Here is an 18,085-nt window from a genome sequence, read left to right on the forward strand (position 1 = left end):
GCGGGAAATTTAGAAACGTGGTAGTTACTGCCCCCTCACTGGTAAGGTTATGGGTGATTTTCACTGTTTATTCTTTGTAATACTTTCCAGTTTTTCCAATGAACGCGTATTGCTTTTATTATTAAAAAAAAAAAATCAAATTTAGGTGTAAGCAAGAATGACTAAAACTAACTGTGATTTTAAGATGAAGTTAATCTAAGTATGACAACATTATGGCTTTGATATATTCTGGATGACCATATTTATGTTTTTTGGATGACTACCTTTTTATATTTTAAATAACCCTACGGTATTCAATATTTAGCATATAAACAAAAAAGAAAACATATTTAAGATTTTACATAGATGGTTCTTCATTATACTGCAATTCTAAGTCAAAACTCAATTTGCTTCAGTCTGTATTTCTTAACAGCTATGTGTTAAACTCTGTATTATATGCTATATTCAACAAAATAAAAATATGGGCTCTGTACTCAGGGGCTTGTGTGCTCACTTTGAAAACAAAAGGAGTATACACACAAGAACAGTGTAAGAAAGTCAATGATCATGTGTCTAAGCCCAGATGGTCTCACAGAAGATCAGGAAAGGGAGTGTTTAACGTAGGCCACAATTGCTGCGGACAGCTTCATGTGGTTGGGCCTGAAGGAATGGATAATCCTTAAAGACATTCTTGATAGAAAAGTATATTTGAGCAAAAGCTCAGAAGCATAAATAGCACAGCCATGAGAAGGGCAGAAAGGAAAACTGCTAGAATACAGTGTTTCTGTAGATAAGAAGGCCAGATCTAAAAGGCTCTACTTCTGGATGATTCCGTGAGTCAATGAATTTGGTAGAGGAGTGGCCTTCGAAATCTGATAAACAAAGAGCTTCAGGAGAATGATAAATGTAGATGCCAGAGCACAGTAAGTTAAGGAAGGAATGAGAAGGAAAAAGTACAGACTTAAGGTATAAAACATTTATTTGTCATTTTAAAAAGTCAAAGTGAACGGAAAGAGAAAACTACAACAGAGAAGTATTAAACAAATGTTGTTTTAATGTATAAAAGACCTTCTCCATATCTGAAGGCCCAAGGAAAGGTTTTAATGAAGTTAAGGAACGCTTAACAGAGCACTTACATCACAAGTGCTGTGCTTTATAGGTTTATTTTATATAATCCTCACAACACTGAATTCCTATTTTACGACAGTGAGATAGACTCTGAAACAGTTAAATACTGCCAAGTAAGTGATCAAGTGGAAACCTGAAACCAGGACTAACTAACCCAATCAATATTCTTCCCTTTCTTACTAAAGAGAGCCACTTAAAAGGCTTAAAAGAAAAAAAAAAAAAAAAAAAAAAATTTAAGCTCCGGATTAGTCACCCAGGATTTTTTATTATATTTGACTACTCTTTGGCTCTTCTTCTTGTCTTCAAAATGTAAACATTCCCTAAAGTTAATTTCTTAATTCTGTGTCCTTTGTTATCTATCACAGAGTGACAAATATAGAATTTAAAAATCTTCCCCTTGGGGAAATCTCTCAAATTCCTTTCCCCTTGGAGTTTTCATGTATTCCCATGGCTTCAGTGAGGATGATCCCAAGCTGGTCTCCGCTTGACCTTTCTGTACTAAGCGTCAGCTGTACTAGATGGCCTTCCATTTGCCCCTACGGATCTGTACTCCACCCTTCGCTCTGTCCCAGGAGGCTGACTTCCCTGGCCCCCTCTCTGGGGCACTGCCCTCAGGTCAGCTATGTCCTTTGATCAAAGGTCCCAGATTCTCTCAAGGTAAGCCTCTCTCCAGGGCTCTCCTTCTGGGTTCCAGGAACCCTTCCCTCTGTTTGGCCCTTGGGCCAAAGGACAGAAACAGCCCTGCTCCTGCTAGCTCTGGAGTACCACCCCATCACTGACGGTTACCCTACACTTGCCGACACACTTGTAACTAGCCATTTATTGAAACATTCCGTAAATTATCCTAATTTGAATATGCCCTCTCTTTTGTAATGGGACACTGACCATACATTTGCACATCTTTAAATACCTAATTACTTCCCCTTAGATGCTCTGCTTCAAATCAAAATCAACATGCTTATTATCAAACTTAACTGCTTCCCCAAACAGTCTTGCCTTCCTCAAAACTCTTTATGATACTTTCGCCATTATTAGGGTCAAAAAACTGAGTAATACCTTACCTATCTATGTTTCTCCCCCTAATCTATCATGCCTAGTCTTATTAGATCTCACATAGTAGAAGTGCTTATATAAGCCCCTTCTGTTCCTATTGCTTCTACCTTGTTTTAATACTTCTCAAGCCATCCCTGAGTCATACATACTACAAGAGCTAGTCTTTCTGCCTCATCTTTTCCCTACAATCCATTCTCTATCTACTGAGATACTAATCACTTAGTACTTTCCACTCAAAACCTTCCAAATCTTTGTCTTTTATATGGCTGATTACTAACTCTTAGGTTCAAATCACAATCTAGCCACAGTTCTTAACGGAACCTCCTATTAATATGTTATTTACTCAGTATCTTCTAAACATACCTCAAATGTCTACACCCCACCCACCTGTTAACTGTATTTCCCTCAGTCTACGCGCCTTTCGCCTACCTGCTATCTGCCCAGCCAAATCCTACCATTTGTCCTCCTCCTCTCTCTAAAACACTCCCTAATGCTGTAAATTGAACTTTCCTCTTCTGAAAATTTCTCTGAATTTGTAAATAGTGCTCAACGGATTCTACACTGCTTTATATTTTGATTATAATATATATATTTTATCTCCACAAAATATAAATTACTACCACCTTGAGGGAAAAAAACATGTTGAACACAGTGCCCCAGCACATAACAAATACAAAGTATTTACTGATATATTCTCATAAGTTAAAGCGGAAGCTTATGAGGATAAATATAGGTTAAGTTAAGGTGCAAGAGGAAGAAACATATTCGCAACAGCTCAGTCTTTGCAGCCAAGTCTTAAAAGATTTCCAGCAAAACTTATCTATTATTGATGGCATTGGTATAAACTTGTTACTTTTTACATGGTAATCTGTAATAACCTATTAAAATTTATATATATATAAAATATAAATATTATATATTTAAGGGGTGAACATAAAAACTGAATTTCCACATCTCAGTAGGGAAGCCAAGAGACTCCTCTTCACCCCCGACTCACCACATCACTCTCCAGAGGCCTCCAGAAACTGCTGGACTCTGCAGCCGCTGGCAGAGGTATTTCGGCCTGCCAGAGTCGAGACCACCCTTCATGCATACTTCGTTACTACTCCTCAAAGGCTCTTTATGATGACTAAACTTGTTATTATCAAAAAGCAATTTACAGGTTTAGATGAATATGTCTATTTTTAAAGTTTTAAAATATACTTGGTTTTTCCTATATAATTTAAGAGAGGATTACTATTACACACAAGCTCTGTGAGGGAAATATAGATGTTCAGTCTGTAAAAAAGTGAAGCAAGATAGCCTATAATTACTACTAACAAAATAAGAAATCATTTTATACACAAAATAATGAAGACAGCTAAATGTACATCATTATATGACTTTAGTACTCCTGCCTGGATGACTGACACCATGAATAATACTGTTTCTGGTATGGACACATATGCATGGGCATACAGGAATAAAAGAAAAAAACTTCAATGAGAACATGCCGGGAACTGATATAACAGATCAATAAATATAATTATGAACACTTTTTAGACTAATATAATCTAAATTATAATGTAGGAGCACTCCAGGAAGTATTTCCTAGACGTACAAAAGGAAATCTTATCCTCTACAGATCTCATTTCCACCAATTCACCAAACAGAAACTGCTGTAGCCATCTTATAAATATTCCTTTCCTTTACTTCCCAGTCATCTTCCTCTCCAAAACCTACATATATCTGGGATTTAAGTTAAAATTTATTATCACCACAAGAAATGAACCCAATCCTAATCCACTACCTAAAAGGAAGTATGCATTACATTAAGTCGTAACAACCCTTCTTCATCTACATAGGTTCTAGATATCAGGAGAATGAAAATTTATTTAGATTTCAACTCATTTAAAAACGCATTTTAGTCTTTAAGTAGAAACAAAATGAAGCTCAGATTAACTGATTCTAAACTAAACTATGTATATTAACAATCTTACTAAGTTACTATGAGCCATGCTATTTTTAAATAAATTAGTATATTGTAGTCTCCAAGTTCTGCAGGCCTTCTGATGAATAAATGTGAGTGTATTAAACTGTTCTGATTACGGATGTACGAGCAAGTAGTTTTCAGTCTGAATTTGGCATTGCCTTTAAAAGAGCTGTATCTGAATTCTGCATTTTACAGTGTTCTTCTATAAGGAGAGCCAAGAATAACTACACTATACTAGTCTTATTTTTAGAAGTAATATGGATTTTAGAGGTAAAGTGGGTTTTAAAAAATCCATGAGCCAGAATGGAATTAAAAAGAAAATGTAAGATGAACTTCTCAGGTTACTTTTAGACTATTTTAGAATAAGCTAAGTTATTTACCAAAATTTCCTTTTAGTGTTGAAGAAAAAAAAAACCTAAAAAACATTATCAAGTATTCAAAAACTACTTTTAAAATACCACAAAAGTAATTGTTCTTTTATCCAGACTTTGTACATCCTCTTTTTCAATATTATAATCACTCACATCTTTGCCCTGCAAATGATATCATCACCTTCAGAGTTCAAGAAGATGAAGAAAATAAAATCCCTTAAATGGATTATATTCGCTTCCTATTTGGAATTGTTTTTACCAGATTAATTTAAATTAATGAACTGTTGACCATCAAGTGTACAACGAATAAGAGTCGGTCAACATGCTCTGGTATTTTAACGTGAATTTAAATTTCTACTGACGCAAATTTGGCACTGTAGTTTTCATTTTTCAAAGTTTCCAATTTGCTACCAAAATCAGTCTTCCCTTTTTTTTTTTTTTTTTTGATCAAAACATTTTCCGGAAATTTCAATCAGTTCTACTTTTTTTCATTCAACTTAAGCTATCATACTTTTTTCTTGTCCCATTAGTTTTCTCTTTAGTTATGCTCCTATAATAAAATCAGTTACAATATCTACTTCAAGATATCGTCCTGCATAATACTTTTCTAAGTTCTTCTTATTCTTTTTCTCAAGAAGAAAATTCATCTCTACCACTAACCTTCTAGCTTCGGACTGGAAAGCTCTCCAAACTCTCAAAAGAAAACCTACGTATCTTCCTGCCACTTGCACTGTAAATCGAGTACCACTCCAGACTACAGTCACGAAGACTTTATGAAGTGTTTAGCTACCTGTTTCGATAAGATGACTTGATCACCACTGCACGTGGGGTCTGCTGGCACTGTTCCCATCACTGCTCCGAAGAGCAAGGTAACTTCCAACCCCTCAGCTCAACCAAAAAAAAAAAAAACAACTAGGGAGTGCTGCTGGGCCTCAACAAGCAGAAAGACGTCAAATATACAAAATTTTTAATCATGAGACTTTGCTACATTTAAAGAAATTTATCTAAAGTATTAAGAATTTTTGTTAGGATTGTAAACCAAATATAAGGATTCTTTTTCTCTATTAACTGATACAGATAAATTTAATGTTTATTATTATAAAATTGTCACTATAATCCTTCTGGTAAAAAACTCTTTTTTCTTTATGGTCAATGGCAAAAATGAAAAGGTTTCTCCAAGAATTATACATACTAATGCCCAATTAAACATACAGTTATCTCACCACAGACATACTGAAATACCAAAATTTCTAAGAAGACAAAAAGGGAAGAGGAAGCTGACAGACTACTACAAAGATGCTTCTGACCTAGGAAAAAAGAAATCATACTGCTCCGATATTGGTTAAAAGAAACTCTAATCTACTATGGAATGAGAATGCTGTATTTATGTTTTGAATTTAAAAAAATCTAGTATACTAGCCTGTTGACTTCTACAAATAAATAACAACTAGTCAATATTTCCACTCCCAGAAAAAAAAAATGACAAAAATAGTTTTATTATTATGGGTCTGTTATTTTGTCCTTAGGGTCCATGATATGAGACTCTGTTGGACTTCAAAGAATTATAATGTAGAACTTTATATATATCAATTCCCTTAAACAAGAGATATTTCACTTGTTTCCAAGCTATACTAAATAGCATTAAAAAGAGGTTTTTCGGTAATATTATTCAACTGGCAATAGTAATGTTGACGCTTACAAAATGAGAAAGTTATAAATAATGAACATTGAATGAGATGTCTACCTGTTTCCACATTCTCGGTCTCAACTTCTTGTTCTTCTGCCACATCTTGCATCATATAAGTCTCATCATCGTAAACCAGAACCTGGGCTGCATAGCCCTGCTCTAATCTGGCACTTGGAACTGGTTCCACAACCACTGCTGGAGATTCAGAAACCTTTCCACTTTCCTACAAGAGCAAATTTTAAAAACAATCAACCTCTTCATTCACAAATTCTGGATTCACTTATAAATCCTTGAGTTCCTACAGTCTCAAGGAGTTCAAACGAGTGTCATGTATTATAAATATGAATGTAAAAACCAAAGCGAGAGATGAAAAGGGCTAATTTTAATAATCTTTTCACGTCTCAAGAGGTGAGACCTATATCAAACATTTTAAATAATCAGGGCTTTAGGATTAAGATGGCAAATTAAAAACAGGCATATAATTTCACTCTCTCATGAAAGCCCACTAAAATGCTATAAAAGACTTTTTTAGACATAAACTCATAAGAAGAGATACGAGCAACAAAATCTTGAAAGACTGACAGTGGATGGATGAATATTATTAAGTGGTTTAGCAGACCCAGGAAAGCCAAATCATAGCCTGGCAGCAAAAAATAAATGAGACACAACACACTTTACACTGGAGAATCCACAGAAGGCAATACCAATTACTTCTGGAAATAGAGGAGCAGGAGGTGACAGACAAAGAAGAAGGGGGTTAAAACAAGGAAGAGTCCACGGAAGTTGTTTGAAAAGCACTTTCATTCCTAGACCTGCTCCCTCCTCCCTGATGCCAGGCAACAGGCCCTTCCCCACCTCAGCAGAAGATTGGAGAGTTACTTTCTGGAGAGAGAAAAACAAGAGCATCTTTGAGGTATAAAGGCACATTTGCTAGCATCAGTGCTGTACCAAAAATAGAATTCCCAATCAGCTTTTTCGTCCTCCACCTTTAATCATGAGCAGACAGCCAAGTATTACAGTCACCCAAGGAAACGCCTCTAACACAAAACATATCACTTACACACATATACATTTATATATTCATATTTTTCACAGAGATAAGAGAAGCTATATCCATAAAACAGGAACAGAATACAATTTAATAAAGAACATTAAAAAAATAAAGATTTCTTAGAAATTAAAAACACAATAGCTGAAATGAAAAAAGAGGCATGGAGAATAAAACTGAGGCAAGTCTTCCAGGAACCAGAGAAAAAAAGATATAGGAGAGAAGCAGGGGGCTTCCCTGGCAGTCCGGTGGTTAAGAATCTGCCTTCCAGTGCCAGGGACGCAGGCTCGATCCCTGGTTGGGGAACTAAGATCCCACATGCCGCGGGGCAACTAAGCCCGCGCCGCAACTACTAAGCCCACGCACCACGAGGAGAGAGCCCGCACTCAGCAACTACTGAGCCCGTGTGCCACAACTAGAGAGAAGCCCACACGGCACAGTGAAGAGCTTGCACCCCACAGTGAAAGATCCCGCGTGCCTCAACTAAGACCTGACGCAGCCAAGAATAAATAAATAAATAAATAAATACATTAAAAAAACAAAACAAAAACAACTGCTCTTCCAATGCAGGGGGTGTCGGTTCGATCCCTGGTCAGGGAACTAGGATGCCACATGCCTCGGGGCAAAAAAACCAAAAAGTCACAGGGAGAGAAACAGGAACACTATTAGAGGACCAGTCCAGGAGGACCAATATCTGAATAACAGGAGTTCCAGAGACGGGGGCAGGGGAGGTTGGAAGGAAATGAAAGAATTTCAGAAATTTTCCTAGAGCTGAAGGATATGAGCTGCCCATCTGAAAGGGCCTCCCAAGTGTTTAGCATAAACAAATAAAGAATGAGACCTACACTGAGGCACACCATTGTGAAATATCACAACCAGGGAACAAAAAGAAGATTCTATAAGATTCTTGAAAGAAAATACAGCTCACATACAAAGAATCAGGACTCAGACTTCAGTCTTCTCAACAGTCATATTGGAAGGAAGATGACAATGGAGACATTTCTTCAAAATTATAAAGGAAAATTATTTCCAACCTAGGATTCTTCACCCAAACCACCTTATGAAAGTAGCATAAAGATATTTTCTCAGACATAAAAGACCTCAAAATGTTTACCTTCCATGCATCTTTTCTCAAGAAGCAACTGGAGAGAGTATTCCACCAAAAAAGTAAATTTTTAGCAAAGACGATAACTTAGGATACAGAATAAAGAAGATCCAATGTGGGAGAGAGACAATAGTAATCTTTAGGAGGACTGGATTGTGAAGAGAAGTTCCAGGATGCCAGCTGTGCACTGGATTTAAAGGGCAACTAGTTCAGCTGTAGTGATGTGACTCCTGAAACTGTCATCACCAAGATAACCACTGACATTGTCCCTAAGGACAGGACGTCCAGATTTTTATTTATATCTGGCTTGTCTTGATGTACCTACTCACTCCACCTTGCCTTGCTACCTGGATCAGCTGAGACCTCTCATTTTCACCTCCCAGATGAGGTAAAGATTCTGCTTTAATCCATTCCTAAGTGTTGGAAGACCACAAAGAGCTCAGAAACCAAAAATAAGGAACAGCACTCTTTCCATGTGACCATATACTTGCTGAACAAACCTGCAATACCCGGCCCATACTACAGCAATGACAGATACCTGACCAAGATGGTGCCCTATGTTTCCAAAATTAACTCATTACACTGCTTAATGATTACCTGAGTAGAAACTCTTCAAGCTCAGGGAACCTGATGCCTGACTAGTCAGCTTGTTTCCTGGAAGCTTTCACCTAACTATGGTAATGCTGCCCGCCCCTTCCTAACTCAGTTAGCTTAGTACACTATTCATCTTTTCAAAGTAAATGATATGTTGCTTAGGAAATATCCACAGACAATAAAACTGTAAGGAAAAGTAAAGGCATGTAAACACATTAAGTCAGGATAATGGCACCTCTGGGAACAGGGATGGGGATAGGAGGTGGGGCACACTTAGTATTCTAAAATACTAATAATTTCTACTTTTTAACCTGAGCAATAGGTAATATGTCCTCTTTTTGTTATTCTTAAGTTGAAACATATATATTTTATACATTCTTGCTTTGTATAAAACATTGCACAAAATTTTTAAATAAACTACAAAACAAAGATACAGTGACTTTTTAAAAAGACAGTACACACTGAATATTAACCTTGAATTTCCTACTCTGTATAAGGCAAAAGATGAGTCCAACTTGCTAACATTAGAAAAAAATTCTTTTTCACAAATGGGGTACACTGACAATTGAATCTTCATTCATGCTCCTGGATCAGCTTTATAATCACAGCCCACACTCAGTACCACCCAGCTAAACAACAGCTATTAAAGACAAGCATGGGATAGCTCAAAACTGATGAGGTCTCTACTCATTAGAAACTCAGAAAGCAATATCATTAGCAGCATTTAAACTAATATCGACCCAAGCAATGAATGTTTATATATAGTCCAAGGGACTTATAACTTCTTTCATTCTTCTAAAATCTAATAGTATTTTTAATAGTAACATTAATCTCAGATTATCTTCTACTGTGAACTCCCCCACCCATACCCAACCGGTAGGAAATAAATTTTCTAAACTGAAATACTTGAGGACTAGAATTCTGTACAGGCCAATCCCTCTATCTATACTCTCTTCCCCATCAACTAGGATTGTGGACCCACTCCTTAGTTGGGTTTTGTCTTGTTTCAATATTTCTATGGTTCCTTGCCTTTAACCATAAAAAAAGCAAAAATCTTTATTTAAAAAGTTCAACTCTTCTCTCTTTTAAATGAACTCCAGATCTTTGCTTCTTATACCTGTACACACCTCTAAAAAAAATAGTCTAACTCCTTGACTCCTTATCTACATATACCTTGTATTCTAGATTCTACCACCTCATTGAAACTACTCTCTCAAAATGTCAGTAAGGACCAAATTCTATTTCAGTTTTCATCCTCCTTTACCTTTTGCTGCAGACTCTTATACACTGACCAGCTCATTTTTTAAAAAATTAATTAATTTACTTATTTATTTTATTTGGGGCTGTGTTGGGTCTTCGTTGCTGCACGCGGGCTTTCTCTAGTTGCGGCGAGCGGGGGGGGGGGCTGCTCGTCCTTGCGGTACGCGGGCTTCTCATTGCGGTGGCTTCTCTTGTTGCGGAGCACGGGCTCTAGGCGCGTGGGCTTCAGTAGTTGTAGCACGTGGGCTCCGTAGTTGTGGATCGCGGGCTCTAGAGCGCAGGCTCAGTAGTTGTGGCGCACGGGCTTAGCTGCTCCGCGGCATGTGGGATCTTCCCGGACCAGGGCTCGAACCCGTGGTCCCCTGCATTGGCAGGCGGATTCTTAACCACTGCACCACCAGGGAAGGTCCAACCAGCACCTCATTTTAAAAATTCTTTCTTCCATCGTTTTTGTTCTCTTTCTACCACGCTGCTTTTAAGCATCTCCCCTTGACTCTTCTTCCATTCCCAGTGACTCAAATGTAGCCACATTACCAAGGTTCTGTCCTCAGCACCTCCTTTCTCTTTACTGTATAGTACCTTCCCAGGCAAGTCCACCCGTTCTTACAGTTTCAAATAGCACATCTGTACTAACAATTACAAAATATCTGTCTTCTACTCTGGCCCATCTCCTGAACTCCAGAACCAAATTTTAAACTACCAACTTAACATCATTATAGGAATGTTCAGCCAATACTTCAAACTTAACATGTCTAAATGGAACAAATTATCAACATCTCTCCCTGTTCCCCCACCCTGTGTTCTTCTCTAAACCTCAGTTTCTTCATATTTAAAAAAAGAGGTTACAGTAATAACTCATACCTCACGAAGTCCCCTGAAAATTAAATATCACAAAGTACTCAGCACAGTGTCTAGCACAAAGTAAGTACTCAATTAGTGATATCCATCATTACACTGTAACCATAGTAATAGTATTTAAACCTACTACTTGCTCTCAACTTTGGAGCAAGTAGCAATCTTTTCACATTACAATCAGAATTTTTTGTATTACTTCTTTATACAAAAAGTTTTCATGAATACCCTTTTGTCTAAAAGGAAAGTTGAACATACTCAACAACGGTTTTTAACATTCTGTGAAATATAACCCTCCACCTACCTGTTAACGGTTGATCTGTGTCTCCTAAAAGATGCTGAAATCCTAACCCCCCAAATACTGATTCACTGATTCACTGATTGAAAATGGGGTCTTTGCAGATGATCCAGTTAAGATGGGATCATTAGGATGAGCCCTAATCCAATATGACTGTGTCTTTATAACAAGGGGAAATTTGGACACAGAGAGATACATACAGAGGGGAGACAATGTCACAGGGAGAACATCATCTACAAACCAAGGAACACCTGGAGCTACCAAAAGCTAGGAGAGAGGCATGGAAGCGAGTCTCTCTCACAGCCCTCAGAAAGAACCAACTCTGCCAAACCTTGTTTTCAAACTTCTAGCCTCCAGAACTGCGAGACGGTAAATATCTACTGTTCCCAAAAGTGAAAGTGTCCATGATTTTTGCTGAAATTACCTCCCATTATCTGTCCAACTCCTTTTCATCCACTCAGCACACAGTTCCAGGGAATCTTCTACAATCCCCTAATCTGAATCAATTTTTCCATACCAAGTACTTCCATGACAAGTCGTTTACCTATTATTACCACTCTGCATTACCCTGTATTATAACTGCCTGTTTACATATCCAACTCCTTGACAAGATAATAAGATGATTGAGAGCAAGAGTCCATTTTTATATCAAATCCATTTTTATAGCAAGTCAATTTCTATATCCTCCTCAACAATACACACCTCATACAAACTAAACTGGCATTTAAGTATTTGTAGCTTGGTTCAAAGAAACATAAAGCTCACTAAATTTTAATATTAACAGTTACTCATAAATTCCAACATTTGCTAATCTACGATGGCGAGTAACTTCATGAGCTTTTTTCTGCCAAATGATAGGGGCCAATGGCCAGTGCACAGAGATACGCAGGTAATTACTGCTTTGCACTGTAGGACGGAGTTAGCTATTTTTACTGGGGAAGAAGGGTGGAAAAGAAACGAATCGGGGGGGTCTTTGTTTTACAATAATATACTAAAAACTTACATATCCACCAGGTTATTTTATTTAGGGTCACCACACTCTTGCTCAAGTCACCAAAATATGCAATGATTAAAATGCGTGAACGCCGCTTCAGCAGGTGTTGGCACAACTTACATAGCTCTCCATAAGCTAAGACTGTCAGAATTAGCAAATACAGACACAAGACACCCAAATGTGAATTTTGGATAAACAAATAATACGTCAAGAATGCCCCATGCAATATTTGGAACATACTTAAAGTAAAAAGTTATTTGTTGTTTATCTGAAATTCAAATTTAACTGGACAGGCTATATTTTATCTGGCAATCCTACCAACTTACAGTGCTCAGAAACTTCCATTCAAGGAGAGAGATTCTTAGTGTAAAGAGGCAGGACAAGGGCAATACTGCAGTGTTCACTTAGGAAGTGCTTTTATAACGCACTCAAGTCATCGCTCTCCAGGCATCAAAAGTTTCCAAAGACAAATATTCGTAAAATGGCTGAAGGCAGTGGTGGTGTAATCCTTTTATCACTCTCCTATGTTAGAGATACATCGAAAGACATGAAATTCAGGAGTATATTAAAAAATACACACATTTGTTTCACATTTTTCCTTCTGTGGTAAAGTAAGGTCACCTTCAAAGCCTTATCTAAAATGAAATATGCAGTGTGGCAGCTCTGGGGGACCGATCTCCTCCCCAGTGTTTAACCCCAGAAGCCATTTCAAATAAATATGTCACTAAAATAAAAAGTGTGCTTGCTAAGCAAACACAGTTTTAAGACAAGTCCCCCAACCAAGATGTTCATGATGCAAAAAAAGACAAGAAAGAGAAAGAAAGCACACTCATCAGAAATGGACTGAGTAACTATTGCATGTCCACATACTGAGAGACTCTTGCACGTCAATTAAAAGGTTCAACAGATATCCACGTATCATCATGGAAAAGTATCCATGATACAAATAAGTGGGGGGAAAATGGTTAACAGAACAGTACTGTTGTATGATTCTATTTATATACATGTTTGTTTTACAAATGCATTAAAAAATCTGAACATATCTCAAACTACTAATAACCTAGTAAGAGAGGTGAGCAGATAAAAGAGGAATTTTCATTTTCTCAGTATGTCTGAGTTTACTGTTTTGTACTATATTCCTGTATAACTAAGAAGAAAAATCAAAATACTTTTTTTATTTAAAAATAACAATGACAAAAAAGAGAATAAATGAAAAAAAATAAAAATAATAATGACCAAAAAACAAAAAAAACCTTAAAGTCTATATGGGTAATTTAAAAAGAAGTACCATTTACATAATATAAAACTTGCAGGATAGTCTATCTCAACTACTAAGTCATTTATTTTCAATCAACTTCATCTATTTTTTTTTTAATTTATTTATTTATTTATTTATGGCTGTGTTGGGTCTTCGTTTCTGTGCGAGGGCTTTCTCTAGTTGCGGCGAGCGGGGGCCACTCTTCATCGTGGCGCGCGGGCCTCTCACTGTCGCGGCCTCTCTTGTTGCGGAGCACACGCTCCAGACGCACAGGCTCAGTAGTTGTAGCTCACGGGCTCCAGACACGCAGGCTCAGTAATTGTGGCTCACGGGCCTAGTTGCTCCGCAGCACGTGGGATCTTCCCAGACCAGGGCTCGAACCCGTGTCCCCTGCATTGGCAGGCAGATTCTCAACCACTGCGCCACCAGGGAAGCCCCCCCACCGCAGGCGTCTTGCCTGGAACCCCCTTCTCATCTGATTTGGGTTCTAGTGCTGCTGCTGCCCTATCCATCCGGATTTTGTGGTTCTCGGCCTGGCGAAGAATGGTGTTCCACCAGCACATGGTCTTTGCATACAGGTTTAGCTTCAACGTGATTCTCAGGTTTTTCAGTGGACTCTTCGGGACTCTGTGATGAATCTTCTCGCATGGTGCTCAGAGGGCTCTTTGGATCTCTGGGCTTTTCAAGATTCTGCTAAGGTCTGTACTGAGCATCTTGTGCATGGGGAGGTTGTAGCTACTCTTGAGGGGAGCAGCTTTACGCCAAGTGCCATACAGCTCCTCTAACTTGCGGAAAGCACTTTCAGTCCAAATGCAGGAACGCAGCACATGCCCACCAGGAGCAAGTTTCAAAAGGTTCGGTTTGCTCACATTAGGCAGAGTAATTCCAGGGACGTTTCTGAAGGCCTTGATGATGCGCTCATTACAGATGATGCAGGGTCCCCTGCACTGGATACGGCGACGGTTTCTCATTTTGCTTTGGCCAGCTCTCATTCTCTGAGAGGCGTAGACCTTTCTGATATCATTCCAAGCCTTAAGTTTCTTCAGAAGCAAAACAGCCTGCGTGGTCTTCTTGTAGCCTTCAACTTTGTCTTCAACCACCAAAGGAAACTGAGGCACTTCCTCAGTACGACGACCTTTAGACACGACCAGCGCTGGTAACGCCGAGGCAGCCGGTGCAGAGCAGACGGCGTATCGCTTCTGCGTTACGTTCACTCTGCGGTGCCAGCGTCGCCAGGTCTTGGCGGGCGCAAACATGTGGCCCCCACGACACATTTTCAAAAGCACCCTGGCCAGAGTGGTGAGTCCCGCCACTTCGAACTCTGGGAATTCGAGCCACAGCTCTGCCAGTATCCCAAGATTCAGCACTGGTTTGATGACCTGCTAATTCACTGACAGCACGGGGCTGTGCTGCTTTTGCACAAGTTGGTGTGAACAAAGTTCACAATATCTGGTCAAGTCAGAGCTTGAACACAGCAGGCAAAGTGACATTTCTGCCAGATGACTCCCCGTTTTCGGAGTACACTGATATCAGTGGGTGAGCACACGCCACGGCGGGGAGAGGAGAAGGCCACGCTCCTCTCAACCCAGCGGCTCCCAAAGGAAAAGCTCTCTGGAAGCTTTTAAGATTTTCTTTCTGAAACTGGCCTTCAACAGTTTCATTATGATGTACCTAATAATGTACCAGTCTATTTGCTCTCTGCTTTATCCTGTTTAGGGTTTAAGTTTCTCAGATCTATGGGTTTATATTTTTCATCAAACTTGGAAATTTTTATAGCCATTATTTCTTCACGTTTTTTCTGTTCTCTCATTCTGGTACTCCAATTACATTATGTTAGACAACTTGATATTGTCCCACAGGTAACCAAGTCACTGTTCATTTTTTTTTTCTTTTTTTAATTAATTAATTAATTAATTTTTTGGCTGTGTTGGGTCTTCGTTTCTGTGCGAGGGCTTTCTCTAGTCGCGGCAAGCAGGGGCCACTCTTCATCGCGGTGCGCGGGCCTCTCACTATCGCGGCCTCTCTTGTTGCGGAGCACAGGCTCCAGACGCGCAGGCTCAGTAGTTGTGGCTCACGGGCTTAGTTGCTCCACGGCATGTGGGATCTTCCCAGACCAGGGCTCGAACCCGTGTCCCCTGCATTGGCAGGCAGATTCTCAACCACTGCACCACCAGGGAAGCCAAACTGTTCATTTTTTTTTTTTCTTTTTTCAGTTTTTCTCTCTGTGCTTCATAAAGTAGTTTCTATCGCCCTCTTCAAATTCACTGGTCTTTTCTTATACAGTACCAAATTTATTTTTAATCTTATACAGTGAATTTTTCTTTTCATATAGTATATATTTCATTTCTAGAAGTTTCATTTTGTTCTTTTATGTCATTTACAACTCTCCTCTGAGATTCATATTTTCTTTACATTTCTTGAGTGTATTTATAATAGCTGTTTTGAAATCTTACCTGCTAATTTCATCATATCTACCATTTGTATTTGTTTTCATTGACAATTTTTTCTCCAAGTTATATTATTCCTGCTTCCTTGCATTTAACATGAGTATTTCATATGTAAAATTTACATTGTTGGGTATAATTTACACATTGTTTTATTTTAATAACGTTTACTATGACAGATAGTTACATTACTTATGGATCAACTTTCAAGGCCTGTTTTTAACCCTTTTTAGGGCAAGTCTGGACTCCCCTTTATTCTAGGGCTAGTTCAGCTCTACTGTAAGGCGTGACTCTTCCAGAGTCTCCAATGAATGCCCTGGGCAGTTAACGAGGACCCTCCACTCCAGCTGACTGGAACTCTAGGATCTCCCAGCCCTGAGTGAATTCTGTAGGTGTTTTCAGTAAACTACTGAGTTTACACCATTCTGATCATTCTTTGCCTGGCTTCACACAGTTTCACACTCTACACCTGGGGGCTCATTCAGCTAAAGACTAGGGGAACCCAAGGCTGAGTTCCAACATTCTTCCTCTGGGCAGCTTCTTCCTCTCAGATACTCTGCCCCTCAAATTAGTTGCATTAGCCTCTCCAAATTCCACATTTTGTTTCCTCAGCTCAGCGACCCCGTCACGCTCTGCCTGGACTCCTCCTTCCCACGCTGCGGTCCAGAAAGCGGCTCCGAGCAGTAAGGAGCGCAGCCACTTCTCTCTGCTCAGGAGGCACAGCCTGGCACAGCCTGGCGTCCAAGTGTCTCAGTCCATTCGTGCTACGACAACAAAAGGCCGGACTAGGTGGCTGAAAAACAGCAGAGACTTATTGCTCTCGGTTCTGGAAGCGGCGAGTCCGAGATCAGGGTAGCAGCGTGACCGGGTGGGGGCCTTCTTCTAGGTCGTAGACTTCTTGGTGTGCCCTTCACATGACAGAAGGGGCAAAAGATCTCTCTGGAGCCTTTTATAAAAGCTCTAACCCCATTCATAAGGGTTCCCCCCTCATGACCTAATCACCTCCCTAAAGCCCTACTTCCGAATACCTTCCTAATAATCATCATCTTTGGAAGTTTGGATTCAACATATGGCTTTTATGGGGGTCACAAACATTCAGACCGTAGCACGAATGTCTCAGAACTGTGGTTTCATATGTTTTGTTCATTTTCCTAGTTGTTTATGGTGGGAGTATAAATCTGGTCTCAGTTATTCCATCACAGTGTGAAGTGGAAGAACTCCCAATCTTGTTTGTCTGGAAGCAGATACCCTCTAAAACTTGCACTCACTGTGTTTTTTAAAATATACTTAAACCCTTTTGTATTTTTTTCTGCATTAATTCCCCATTTCTATGAGCCCTACCTGCTATGTATTTCCTTTGCAAAAACTGCTCTGGCTACTCCTTTATGTTTGCTCTTTCATACGATCTTTAGGTCCATATGTCCAACTTCCCCCAAACTTGCCCTAGCATCTGATAGAGATGGAATTAAATATATAGATTAATTGAAGGAAATTGACATCCTGCCTAATATTGACCCTTCTCGTTTCTCTTACCCAAATACGAAGTATATCTCTTTGTTTACTAAAGTCTACTTAAGTATCATTAATTAGTTTTCTTCAAACAAGTCCCATATATCTTTTACATTTATTCCTCAACATTTTACATTTTTTTGTTTATTTTCTGAAAGGGATCTTACTTTCCATGATCTCTTCTAACTAATTACAGTTCTTACAAAAGAAAGCTAGATATTTTTATGTTAATTTTGTACCCACCAAACTGCTAGGCACTCTTATTAGTTCTAATGTGTTTTCGTGGATTCCCTTTGGTTTTCCCAGGTGGCAAATCATATTATCTGCAAATAATAATTTGGTCTCCTTTATAATATTTACATATTTTTTTCATTATCTTGTCTGATTACAGGAAAATATTAAATAATAGTAATGGTAGTGCACATACTGACTTTCTCTCCAACTTTAGAGAAAATACTCCAGTACTTCACCATTAAATAGGATTCTAGCTCTTGATTTTAAGTTTTTTTTACAATGTTAAGGAAATATACATC

At 38.7% G+C, this 18,085-nt stretch overlaps 1 protein-coding gene and 1 pseudogene across 12 annotated transcripts in view; both read right to left on the reverse strand.

The window, feature by feature from the left end:
• ELF2 (E74 like ETS transcription factor 2) overlaps positions 1-18,085 on the reverse strand; it is a 92,580-nt gene that overhangs the window by 45,649 nt on the left and 28,846 nt on the right. For 8 of the 11 annotated variants that reach the window (XR_014243904.1, XR_014243905.1, XM_082389812.1 and 5 more), the window contains one exon: positions 6,248-6,413. The exons of the other annotated variants lie outside the window; for them this stretch is intronic. Coding sequence is in view for 6 of the 8 variants with exons in the window: in XM_082389812.1 (XP_082245938.1) it covers positions 6,248-6,413 (166 nt within the window). In the remaining 2 variants the exon portion in view is untranslated. The remainder of the gene's footprint in view (positions 1-6,247; positions 6,414-18,085) is intronic. 11 annotated transcript variants of the gene reach the window in all.
• LOC309628498 (large ribosomal subunit protein uL4 pseudogene) lies at positions 6,420-17,089 on the reverse strand (annotated as a pseudogene). The gene is made up of 3 exons: positions 17,072-17,089; positions 16,699-16,836; positions 6,420-15,270 (listed from the first exon to the last, which is right to left on the reverse strand). The product of its transcript is annotated as a large ribosomal subunit protein uL4 pseudogene (transcript).

This window comes from Balaenoptera borealis, assembly GCF_965194805.1.
Source record: "Balaenoptera borealis genome assembly, chromosome: 4".
NCBI lineage: Eukaryota > Metazoa > Chordata > Mammalia > Artiodactyla > Balaenopteridae > Balaenoptera > Balaenoptera borealis.